Raw genomic sequence first — 12362 nt, 5'->3', positions numbered from 1 at the left:
TGGGATGGGGTCCAAGTACTTCTCATTGACTTGTGTAAAATGCGTGTGTAGTTACGAGTTTTTTTGAGAGGTGTTCAGGCTGGATGGAGGTCCGGATGAGTTTGTGGGGTCAGCCTAGGTCCCCTTCCAGAACCTGTCATCTTGCATCTGTGAGGTTAGAATGTATAAGGGGAATCTTGCCAAACCAGTTTCTATGTTACCATAATGCCTTTGTTTGCCTAGTCCAGGGGTAGGCAGCCTAAGGCCCGGGGTCCGGATGCGGCCCAATGAACTTCTCAATCCAGCCTGCAGACAGTCTGGGAATCAGCGTGTTTTTCATAGAATCATAGAGTTGGAAGAGACCACAAGGGCCATCGAGTCCAACCCCCTGCCAAGCAGGAGACACCATCAGAGCACTCCTGACATATGGTTGTCAAGCCTCTGCTTAAAGACCTCCAAAGGAGGAGACTCCACCACACTCCTTGGCAGCAAATTCCACTGTCAAACAGCTCTTACTGTCAGGAAGTTCTTCCTAATGTTTAGGTGGAATCTTCTTTCTTGTAGTTTGGATCCATTGCTCCGTGTCCGCTTCTCTGGAGCAGCAGAAAACAACCTTTCTCCCTCCTCTATATGACATTCTTTTATATATTTGAACATGGCTATCATATCACCCCTTAACCTCCTCTTCTCCAGGCTAAACATGCCCAGTTTTTACATGAGTAGAATTTGTCCTTTTATTTAAAATGCATCTCTGGGTTATTTGTGGGGCCTGCCTGGTGTTTTCACATGTGTAGAAGGTGTGCTTTTATTTACAATGCATCTCTGGGTTATTTGTGGGGCATAGGAATTTGTTCACCCCCCCCAAAAAAATGTAGTCCGGCCCCCCACATGGTCTGAGGGACGGTGGACCGGCCCACGGCTGAAAAAGGTTGCTGACCCCTGGGCTAGTCCAAAGTGGTTGCCATAGAAACAAATAGATAGGCCTTTCCTCATGGCCGTTGAGCCTCTTCAATCCATGCTCGGGTTATATATATTTATAAATAGGACTTCCAGGTGAAGATGGCGACGAGTAAGGCTGCTTGTGCTTGAGCTCTGTGGTCTGTTCTAGTCTTGTATTTATAGATTATTTATTGATATAAACACATACAAAAAATACGGTAAAAGCAATAAGTGTGACCGATCAAATGCATACAAAGATGAAATGAAAATACAATGAAAGCCTGAAAGCAACTGAGGATCTCTCTTATATTTATATTTATAGTGGTACCCCACAAGACGAATGCCTCGCAAGACGAAAAACTCGCTAGACGAAAGGGTTTTTCGTTTTTTGAGTTGCTTCGCAAGATGAATTTCCCTATGGGCTTGCTTCGCAGACGAAAACGTCTTGCGCCTTTTTTTTTTTAAAACCGCCAATGCATTCGTATGGGAAACCGTCAATACACATTGGTGCTTCGCAAGACGAAAAAACTCGTAGAACGAAAAAACTCACAGAACGAATTAATTTCGTCTTGCGGGGCACCACTGTATATTTATATTTATATTTATATTTATATTTATATTTATATTTATATTTATATTTATATTTATATTTATATTTATATTTATATGGATGGGGTGAGTCAATTCAGTTCTTGACAAAGCCTCTTCACATGTTTATCTATAGAACGGGGTTTAGTGGGATTAGCTTTTATCCTGAATAGTTTTACAGTCAGTTGGTTCAGCAGTTCATGCTAACTGCTACATACAGGCAAGGGGCATACCCGTTTTACTTCTGTGTTGGCTCAAAAGCCATGTATTTTAATTGGAGGACAGGAGCTGGGAGAGCACCTGTTTTGGCTTGGCATTCTTAACTGATACGAAAGGCTTAGAAGACCATCTTGACCGATGGATTCTCTGCCGTTTTAACGTGGCTTCAGTTAAAGTGCCCAGAACTCCATTGCTAAATTTAGCCCAGAAATCTACGCTGGACTATTGTGACTCAGCCAAGGGAAAGCTAACTGCAAAGCAGTATGTAATTAATATGTCTTGCAGCTTTTGCCCTTTACATGTCGCGTGTTCAAGTACTGCGGCCGGAGATACTTTATGCCAAGTAATAGGTATTGCCACATATTCCTCTGATGGAAGTATAGGTCTATTGATCCGGGCTTGTTAGAAGCCGGCATATACTGTACATAGGCTCCCAGGCTCCCTTATCTTCCTCCATATAACAAAACCTCGACTAGGCATGAGAGTCTTGGCATAATAGACTCTGCCACAACAAGAGACTGCAGCTTCCTTGGCGTGGGAAATTTTGCACGATCAATGTTTCCCCTCTAAACGAACAGCAGAGGGAATCTTTAGCAGAACTGATGCACTGGAAAAGGAAGTTGAAAAGTTGGAGGGTACATCTCCGGGACATAGAAAATGGCCTCCTTCTGCTGATGTGGGTCGTGTGCCCCGTGTATTCTCTGCCCGCAGCCTGGCTCCCAAGTTGGCGCATTTGCTGTAGGCTTTCCTGTCTAAAGCAATCCATCAAGAGCGGAGCTTCAGAGCAGATTGACGCACCAGTTGGGTTTTAGGCCGCGCTAAACAGATTGCAGCGCAATGAGCTGGGGGACTCTCCGGCCAAGGACAAGCCGTGGCAGGTGGTAGGACCCAGACCTGGGTTATACTTAAGCGGCTTAGAGCAAAAGGAGGGAAGGGGAGATGTCTGAGTAACCTGGGCGGGAGGGGGGTGTCATGCGATTCACTTGGCCTAATACAGAAACACGGAGGTATTTCTGCCTGGAAGTGGGTGATGGGAGCCCAAACTCTCCATTGGTGCAGAATTGAGAGCTCTACACATCTCTTAAAATTAAAAAGTTCCTTGGTCTCTTGCAAAAGAAAAGCTTGTGATGTCTTCTTGTGGTCGCATGGGATTTGCAGTCCCAAGTCACTGGAGGGCACCGGGTTGGCAAAGAGCGTAAGGTTGAGATGCGACTCAGAGACAATGATCCTGTGCATTGGCGTCAAGGCATTTGCAAGCCGTGTCCCTTGTTTTTTGTCCACGAGACATCCGAGGCTAATATATTAGGAATGAATAATGCAATCCGCATGGATAGGTTTGATCATGGATAGAAGAACGTTTTCCTTGGAAACTGATTTTATTCTTGGCTTGTTGACAATTTTTGTATATTGCCCAATAACTGATATTCTCCAGTTTAAACAGCATAGTTTAAAAGCTAAGGGAGAACGGCTAAGGGAGCTGGGCATGTTTAGCCTGGAGAAGAGGAGGTTAAGGGGTGATATGATAGCCATGTTCAAATATATAAAAGGATGTCACATAGAGGAGGGAGAAAGGTTGTTTTCTGCTGCTCCAGAGAAGCGGACACAGAGCAATGGATCCAAACTACAAGAAAGAAGATTCCACCTAAACATTACGAAGAACTTCCTGACAGTAAGAGCTGTTTGACAGTGGAATTGGCTGCCAAGGAGTGTGGTGGAGTCTCCTTCTTTGGAGGTCTTTAAGCAGAGGCTTGACAACCATATGTCAGGAGTGCTCTGATGGTGTTTCCTGCTTGGCAGGGGGTTGGACTCGATGGCCCTTGTGGTCTCTTCCAACTCTATGATTCTATGAAAAGCCATAGATAATTCGTTTTGTGACATTGTACAAGACAGTTTTCAGTCCACAATCCTCGATCTTCGAATTTTTGTGGGTGAAATTTAAAAACCTGGTACTTTATGAACCAGGGAGCACCTTGAAAGCCAGTTAAAAGTTGTGTTTCTAAAAGCCCTGCTTTTAAAAATACATTTCACCCAATGAAGTCTTAATACTAGCACCATTCCTTCATTTAACACTTTGAAATATACATTTTTTATATTAAAAAGGGTTTAAAAAGGTGGTACTTCTTTTTTAATCAGGTGAAGATACTTCCTGCATGTATTCCTCGACCCACCAGTCCTCAACAGGTGAAAGACAGTAAGATGTCTTCTTAATATGGGAGTTGAGAGATAGCTCATTTGGTAGAGCATGAGACAAACTGAGGGTCGTGGGTTTCAGCCCCACATTGGGCAAAAGACCCCTGCATTGCAGGGGGTTGGAATAGATTACCTTCGTGGCCTCTCCCAAATCTACAAGTCTGTGGTTCTGTGAATTCTTGAATAATACAATTCAATTACTGAAGTGACATTCAAGCAAACGAATTAAAAAAAGGTAAGTTAAAATTCGGAAGAGTGATGTGGCCAGAGGTGTTTTGATCATATATAAACTAGAACAGTTTCTCCCAAACTTGGGTCTTCAGCTGTTTTCGGATTACAATTCTCATCATCCCTGACCTTGCTAGCTATGGATGATGGGAGTTGTAGTCCAAAAACAGCTGGAGACCCAAGTTTGGGAAACGCTGAACTAGAAATACAAATGTGCCGTGTTTGTACTGATAGCAGTTCTTGGCAATTGCTTTGTTTTCCTATTTTGGAGCAAGGCATGAGAACTAGGAACTTGCAATTTGGAAAAACAAAACAGAAACGAAGCTAATTCCGCTCTCCCCCACCAAGCTGTTTGAGATACCTTGGAAATGGAGCAGTGTGTCACAGGCTGCCAGCACGTGCCGGGTGTCCCACACGGCAAGCCAGCGGATGTTTTGCTCAAGGTGCCATCTGGATGGCCTGACTGTCACCCAGGTGGATCAGAGACAGCTTGGCGTCAGCCGGAGTCTTTGCGTCGCTTCTGATCCCTGTTTAAATAGCTTGAGCTGCCCAAGAGTTCTAATCTTCTTTCTGGGGCACTTGGAGAGAGAAGACTAGCAAGCTACCTATGCCTGACAGAAGCACAAAAGACTCCCAGGTTCCCAGGTGAGTTTACGGAACAGGGCAATATTCAGGTGAGAAGATGCTAGCGGGAGCTGGGGTGTGCCTGTACATTTCTGGCTTCCAGAGGCAGGAGGCTGATTCCTTGGGTTTTGTCCGTACTTTTCTGAGAGTCAAGCCTGCATAAAAACCAGACCCTCCAAGTGTCCCTATTTTCCAGCGACGGTTGCCAATTTACAGAAGCCGTCCCGGTTTCTGATTTGATCCCGTAATGTTCCGCTTTACCTTAGGTCAGGACACCCCTGTTTTCATTGGAGAAATGTTGGAGGGTCTGGAATAATGTGCTAAGGAGATAAGTAATCAGTGCTTTTTTTTTTTAATGTTCTTGAGTCATTTTGCCCTAGGGAAATAAACATTTTATAGTTCAAATCAGGGGAAATAAATACAGTAAAGGGACAAAAGTACACAGATTCAAAAAATGTTTAGGGGTATGCGTACCCCCAGAAAAAAGCACTGTAAGTAACTATACAACATTTACAAGACAGCTGAAGGTAGCCCTGTATTTTTAAATTCATGGGTAGGCAAACTAAGGCCCGGGGGCCGGATCTGGCCCCATCACCTTCTAAATCCAGCCCGCAGGCGGACTGGGAATCAGCGTGTTTATACATGAGTAGAATGTGTGCTTTTATTTAAAATGCATCTCTGGGTTATTTGTGGGGCATAGGAATTCACTCATTATTATTTTTCAAAATATAGTCCAGCCCCCCACAAGATCTGAGGGACAGTGGACCGGCCCCCTGCTGAAAATGTTTGCTGACCCCTGTTTTAAATGTTTCATGTTTTATTATGTTGTTATATACATTGGGAGCCGCTCAAAGTAGCTGGAACAACTCAGTCAGATGCGTGAGGTATAAATAATAAAATTATTATTAGGGAATAGGACGTCCCTATTTTCATCGGAGAAATGTTGGAGGATATGAAAGACTGAGAATTCTTAAATTTGAAGCAGGGTGATCTTTATCCCAGATTAGTTGTCCTGGAATATTTTTGCATCTCTGGCTCCAACCATCATTGGATCTGACTCGCTCCCAGCATGAGGCCCTTAAAAGATTATTCCTGAGGGAACGCGGCCCTCGATGGGGAAAAAGTAGCCCACCTAGGGCTTGGTTGAGAGCATGTCAGAAGCTCCTTGGTGGATTGCGAAGCCCAGTGTCTACTGGGTGAGATCTGGCGAAGTCATACGCCAAGCAGGCTCCTAGAAATCAGTGGATTTCAACTGATTTCAATGGGTCTCCTTTAAGTATGGATCTCACAGTTGGATACAGTAAGGTGAGGAGAGTTGCTCTTGGGTTCGAATCCTGATTGAGGGTTTGCCTCAGGCATCTGGTTGGCCACTGTGAGAACAGGATTCTGGGCTTGATGGGCAACTGGCCTGATCCAGCAACCAGGCGCTTCTTATGTTCTTATAGGGACCTGCAAATGCCTGCTCAACTGGCAGCTTCATGGTTCCTCCTGCTCTGCCTTCTGGGGGGGGGGTCTTGATCTTCAAACAAGATTTGGACCAGACGGTTCTTCAAAGAGAGCAGTCTTTGCTGAGTGATATGATTTGAGTGATATGATTCCATGGGGAAACTGCCTGGCCCCCACACTTCGTATTACAAATAACATTCTTAATTTCTTCCACCTGTGACGGTTTTGCAAGAGTTTCCTTTTTGCTGCAAATATCGTTGAGAGGAAACTAACTGGGATAGATTCTCTCTCACACCCCCCCCCGCAGATTCTCAGCCCAAAGGGCCCTTTATCCTCCTTAAGGACCCCTGAAAGTTAAGTCCAGTCACGAATGACTCTGGGGTTGCGGCGCTCATCTCGCTTTACTGGCTGAGGGAGCCGACGTTTGTCCGCAGGCAGTTTTTCTGGGTCATGTGGCCAGCAGGACTAAGCCGCTTCTGGTGAAACCAGAGCAGCGCACGGAAACACCATTTACCTTCCCGCCGGAGTGGTATCTATTTATCTACTTGAACTTTGATGTGTTTTCGAACTGCTAGGTTGGCAGGAGCAGGGACCGAGCAACCGGAGCTCACCCCATCTTGGGGATTCGAACCGCTGACCTTCTGATCGGCAAGTCCTAGGCTCAGGGGTTTAGACCACAGCGCCACCCGCGTCCCCTCCTTATATAGCTTCAAATAATATTTCTGAAACTCTGTGTGAGTGGGGCACTGGTTCTCTCTCCTTGTACTACGATGGATGTCCTACAGATAAAATAGCTGCTTTTGTCCTGCAGACAACAAATTGTGCCCCCTAGGACTGGGCGATATCTGGTTTTCAACATCGTGATATATGACCAGCTAAACATTGCCATATACCGATATATCATGATGTCTGAAATAAGGATGGAGTTACGTGTAAGTAGAGGCATTGGCCGACTTCATGGGTTTTCCTGCATCATAATTTTTGCATAGCACACAAATACACACACACTGACCCCACGATTCACAATATATTGCCATGTCAGAAATTATGAAACCATTATCACGATATGGACTTCAAACCATATCACGATATGGACTTCAAACAATCGCCCAGCCTTAGCACCCAGGAAACCTTGATCCTAATCTGCATTCGTGACAGAGAGCGGAATGGAATCAAGGACTGAATGGCCCTTTATCCAGGGTGCTTAATCTGAAATAAACCGGAATCGTCATGAAAACACATTTAATCCTTTTAAAGACAGTGGTACTCGGGTTAAGAACTTAATTCGTTCTGGAGGTCCGTTCTTAACCTGAAACTGTTCTTAACCTGAGGTACCACTTTAGCTAATGGGGCCTCCCGCGGCGGTGGCACGATTTCTGTTCTCATCCTGAAGCAGAGTTCTTAACCCGAGGTACTATTTCTGGGTTAGCGGAGTCTGCAACCTGAAGCGTATGTAACCTGAAGTGTCTGTAACCCGAGGTACCACTGTATTGTTTTAGTCATCTGGCAAAGGAATTCTGACAGGTTCCCCACAAAATGCTCATTTAAAAAAAAAAAAGATTGTGGGTTTCGCATTGTGAGCCTCCATGTTCATCCTTGCTCCCTTCCTTTTCTCTGCCCTGCATTCAGCAGTCCTCCCTATGGAGTCCGCAGTGAAATCGGCGTTTGGAGTGCCGGCCAGACAGCTGCTGTGCTGTGTCTCGGCCGACTTCCCCAGGGAGAAGGGCATCAACTCCCAAAGGTGCCACAACAGCAAGAACCGAGTGCAGCCTCCGGCTCGGAAGACGCCAATCAACGAAAAGCACAAGTAAGAGTCCCTCTACTCCTTTCCTGACCGAAGATCTCAAAACCCTAATAATAATAATAATAATAATAATAATAATTTGTTATTTGTACCCCGCCCATCTGGCTGGGTTTCCCCAGCCACTCTGGGCGGCTTCCAACAAAGATGAAAAATACACTAAAATGTCACATATTAAAAACTTCCCTGAACAGGGCTGCCTTCAGATGTCTTCTGAATGTCAGGAGGTTCAACTCGAGGGCCACATTCCCTTCTGGGCAACCTCTCGGGGGCCGCATGCAGGTGGTGGGCGAGGCCAGAGGCCAAAGTAGGCGGGGCCACAGATGTAAATTTCACTTTTTGCTAGTTTCCTTTTTTTAAAAAAATAATATTTATTTCATTTTTCACAAATACAAAAAATTCAAAAAGACAAAATACAATGGAATAGAAGAAAAAAAGAGGGGGGGAAACAAGAATTAAAAAAAACCATAGAAAATACATACATAGAATAGAAAAAATACATAGAAAATACATAGAAAACCTCCCCCCCACCCCACCCCACCCCTTTTTGCTAGTTTCCACACATGCTCAGAAATGGCCCTGTCTGTCCTCCAACCAGACATGGTCAGAGGTCAGGGACATATTCCAGCACCCTAGGAGGGTGAAAAGTAAGATTGCTGATGGGTGTGGCCCGGAGGTGCTAATCTGAATAAAATATTTGGGGGCAGGTAAGCCCCGCCCTGCATAATTTATCACAATACATGGTACTCACCCACCATTGGAATGGCAATGCCCATCAACGTGGTCGGGGGGGCTGGCTCCCTCAAATATTTTATTGGGGGGGGCAAGGGACCTCAGCCCCTAGGAGTTTGCCTACCCTTTCGTCCATAAGGGCTAGTAACCCGTTTTTAAAAAATGAAGATGATGCTAAGATTTCCACGGAATTCTCAAGGTTTCCCAGCTACCCAATTCTGCATGTGCTAATTCTGCGCTTGACCGCAGTGGTGGAAAACACACGGCTGAAGTCTAGCACCCACACAAAAGCACCTGCAGTTGCTCGTCCAAACTTTTAACAAATTCCACAAAGGAGGTGAGCCCACCTCTTCCAGAAGCATCTCATTCCCGTGCTTGAGTGGCTCATCTTGATTCTCTTTTTCCTCCAGGAGCAAACGGGACGCAGCCTTTGCTCAACAGAAGGCTGAGCGAGCCACCATGAGGGCCCACCTCCGGCAGAAATACCAGCTGCCCAAGGTAAGGCTTGCCTTCTCCCTGACACATCTTGCCCTGTCTGTCTCCAACGGGGCCTTCCTTTGTCCCCATATCCGGAGATTAAACAACTGACTGCAGGGGAAGGGGCTTCTTGGTGGTGGTGTCCCAACTGTGGCATTCCAAACTCCATTTCCCCATAGTTAGTGACCTAAACCATGGTTTGCTAAACCATGGCTTGCTAAACCAGGGTATGCTAAACCACAGTTTAGTGTTATATATGAGCCCAGCTCCCCAGCTAACTACTGTTTACTGACTATGGCTAACAGTCTCTTGTAGACCAAGGTTTGCAGTTGGTTCCTTCCTACACCTTAGTTAATGTTAACCACAGTATTATGCACAAACCTGGATGCCCTCATTAACAACCGTTAAGGAGTCACCGCTGCCCAGAAGCTACAGATCTGCAAAAATATCAGAACCACTCTGAAGGCTCAGCTGCTCCCGCTGGTACATTTAACTAGCCTGTGACACAAGAAACCAAGGTTTAAGCGATTGTCAGATGCTTCTGCTTTAACTGTGGTTAGCATTAGTTATGGTTTAGCGTTACACAAAGCATCTTAAGTGGAAAGGCTCCCTCCTCCTTAGTCAGTGTTGCCCTTGTAGAAGTCAACAGAGAGAGGAGGATGGCGAGAAAGCCATCATTAGCCAGCTCTGCCTGCCACTGGCGCCATCTGCTGTTGGGCTCCTTGCCTTCCGTCCTACCAGTCCCAAAGGGTGACAGCCATAGTCCAGCATTAATTTCACCCTGCATCCCTTTCTTCCTCTCCCAGAACCGGACAGATAAGAAGCAGCTGGAAGCGGTTGGGAACAAGACGAAACTCCCCCAGGACCTCCTGGCTATTGTGAAGCCCAAAGCTACCACAGATCCCAGCTCCATCTTCTCCAGCTTCGGTGGTCTGGATTTCAGCGCCTTGCGGGTGACGGCAGCGAGCGCCGTGCAATCGCTGCAGCGCCCAGTGCAGTGCCCCGTCATGTGAGTGAGCCCCTCTTCCAAGGACCCTCACTCCAGCGGACACAGGAGTTGTTATTCACCGGGATGCGCGACTGCGGATCGCTGGACCTCAAAGCCCCTCCACGGTCTTGACGTGGGCCCAGCGTCCACCAAACTTAAGGCTGTAGCCCAGGACTTGTGGGTTGGATGGGGGTGTCCTGGTGGGTCTCGTGAAGCCCGTAAGACAGAGCTTTCCTGCCACTGCAGTAGGAGAATTTCTGGCTTTCTGATGGGACAAGTGGTTGGGCGCCATCAAGGATGATGCCACCTGGAACTGGCTGCATGGCCACTGTTTACGTTTTTCTAGGAGGTTCCATGAGATGGCTCCTTCCACACAGCCTGGTTGCCCTTGCCAGTGCAAGGTTCTTCAAGATCTTTGCATCAAAAGTCTGTTGAAGAAGAAAATCTGTGGTACCACCATGAACGCGGCTGCTCTAAAGCGGCCACAAGTAGGACTCAGCTGGCCAGTGGCAGAGGACATCAACGCTGTGCACAAGGAACCATGGTTCAGTCCCCGTGTCTTTGGGTGCTGGGATATTTTGGGCAGTGTGGGAGGAGAAGGATCCTCCTTTGGGGAGCTTTGGGGCTTGGGGCTTTGGGGAGCGGCCACCAACCAGGTTGGGTGATCCCGGGCAAGATGGTCCATCTCCTGACAGTCCACATTCCTGCTGTCTTTGGGGTGATGTTGTGGGTTCAGAGTCCCTTGTCTCAATAAAACAGTTGATCTTTTGCTCTTGCCGTCATTCTTGCTATTGGTAACAATAAGAATTATGATCTGAAGAGGGGCTCTTGCTATTCCTCCATTACAAGGAGATTTGACCCAGGCTGTTGTTCATTCTTAGAGTTTCATAAAGCTTGTGGGGATAATCAGAAACATGGAGGGTGGAGCTGTAGGAGAGAGCCAGCTGGGAGGAAACAGGGCAGGAAGGAGAGAGAAAGAGAGTGTCAGAGGTGAATTGTTTGAAAAGGCAGCACAGTCCCAGAGCCCTACCCAGTAATCTGACAGCACCAGCTTGCAGCTCAAAAGCAAGACCAGGAATGCTTCCAAACTCCTGCTATTTTGCTGGGTAGGGATTGATTCTGTTGAATGCCTGCAAATTCAGGTTGCTCACTTAAAGTAGATCTGGTGCTCTTACAGGACAACACTCCCCACAACACACACATATATACGTGCACCAGACTTTGTGCAATAAAATTAATACTTAATAAGCATCTGGACACGGGTGGCGCTGTGGGTTAAACCACAGAGCCTAGGGCTTGCCGATCAGAAGGTTGGCGGTTTGAATCCCTGCGACGTGTGAGCTCCCATTGCTTGGTCCCTGCTCCTGCCAACCTAGCAGTTTGAAAGCACTCCAGTGCAAGTAGATAAATAGGTACCACTCCGACGGGAAGGTAAACGGCATTTCCGTGCGCTGCTCTGGTTCGCTAGCAGCGGCTTAAGTCATGCTGGCCACATGACCCAGAAGCTGTACGCCGGCTCCCTCGGCCAGTAAAGTGAGATGAGCGCCGCAACCCCAGAGTCGGTCACGACTGGACCTAACTTTCAGGGGTCCCTTTACCTTTACTTTAAGGAGGATAAAGGGCCCTTTGGGCTAATGGTCAGTGGTCCCTTTACCTTTTAAGCAGCTGGCATTGTTCGGTTGCCCTACAAAAAACTGTGCAAGAATACAGAACGAACGCTCAACAAATTGGTCACCTGGAGGCCATCACTGATCTAAGTAGCCATTTCTGGAAACTTAGGCTGCGCCAATGTCATACATTTAAAGCACACAGCTTCTCCTGGAAAAACCTGGGAACTGTAGTTCACAGAGCTGCAATTGCCAGCATCCTTAACAAATTACAATTCCCAGGATGTTGTGGAGGTGCCATGTGCTTAGCAACGTGTGTAGGGCACGGAATCTGTTGCTGGACTCCAACTCCCACCAGCCCCAACCAGCACGGCCAATGGCTACGGACGATGGGAGTTGTAATCCAGCAACTACAACTCCCATCAAGCCTAGCCGCCGGCCATTCTGGCTGGGTTCTGATGGGAGTTGGAGTCCATCAGCTCCATGTTGCCTAACCCCTGGTGCGGAGCATGACTGATACCCTTTTCGTTGCACTTCAGCATAT

General features: G+C 46.8%; 1 protein-coding gene across 6 annotated transcripts; it reads left to right on the top strand.

The window, feature by feature from the left end:
- Positions 1-860: 860 nt before the first annotated feature.
- Positions 861-10980, top strand: LOC310667037 (complexin-3-like). 6 transcript variants are annotated; one of them, XM_083418685.1, is made up of 4 exons: positions 861-1048; positions 7843-8020; positions 9157-9244; positions 10030-10980. In XM_083418685.1, exons 1-4 carry the CDS (start codon positions 1039-1041, stop codon positions 10234-10236), a joined length of 483 nt encoding a protein of 160 aa, XP_083274811.1. In that variant the 5' UTR covers positions 861-1038; the 3' UTR covers positions 10237-10980. The 6 variants fall into 6 exon arrangements, with proteins under 6 accessions (XP_083274811.1, XP_083274813.1, XP_083274812.1 ...); XM_083418687.1 differs by lacking the exon at positions 861-1048 and adding an exon at positions 4477-4788 and having other exon boundaries at positions 7846-8020; XM_083418686.1 differs by lacking the exon at positions 861-1048 and adding an exon at positions 4477-4788.
- Positions 10981-12362: the final 1382 nt, after the last annotated feature.

Source organism: Podarcis tiliguerta (assembly GCF_965153285.1).
Source record: "Podarcis tiliguerta genome assembly, chromosome: 16".
Classification (NCBI taxonomy): Eukaryota; Metazoa; Chordata; class Lepidosauria; order Squamata; family Lacertidae; genus Podarcis; species Podarcis tiliguerta.
Note: the sequence above shows the minus strand (reverse complement) of the source record. Positions and strands in the feature narration are given on the sequence as shown.

Excerpts from the sequence above, each read along its gene's own strand:
- LOC310667037 (XM_083418685.1), top strand. Across the intron at positions 8,021-9,156 it reads CCAATCAACGAAAAGCACAA|GAGCAAACGGGACGCAGCCT; the intron begins GTAAGAGTCCCT and ends TTTTTCCTCCAG. Across the intron at positions 9,245-10,029 it reads AGAAATACCAGCTGCCCAAG|AACCGGACAGATAAGAAGCA; the intron begins GTAAGGCTTGCC and ends TTCCTCTCCCAG.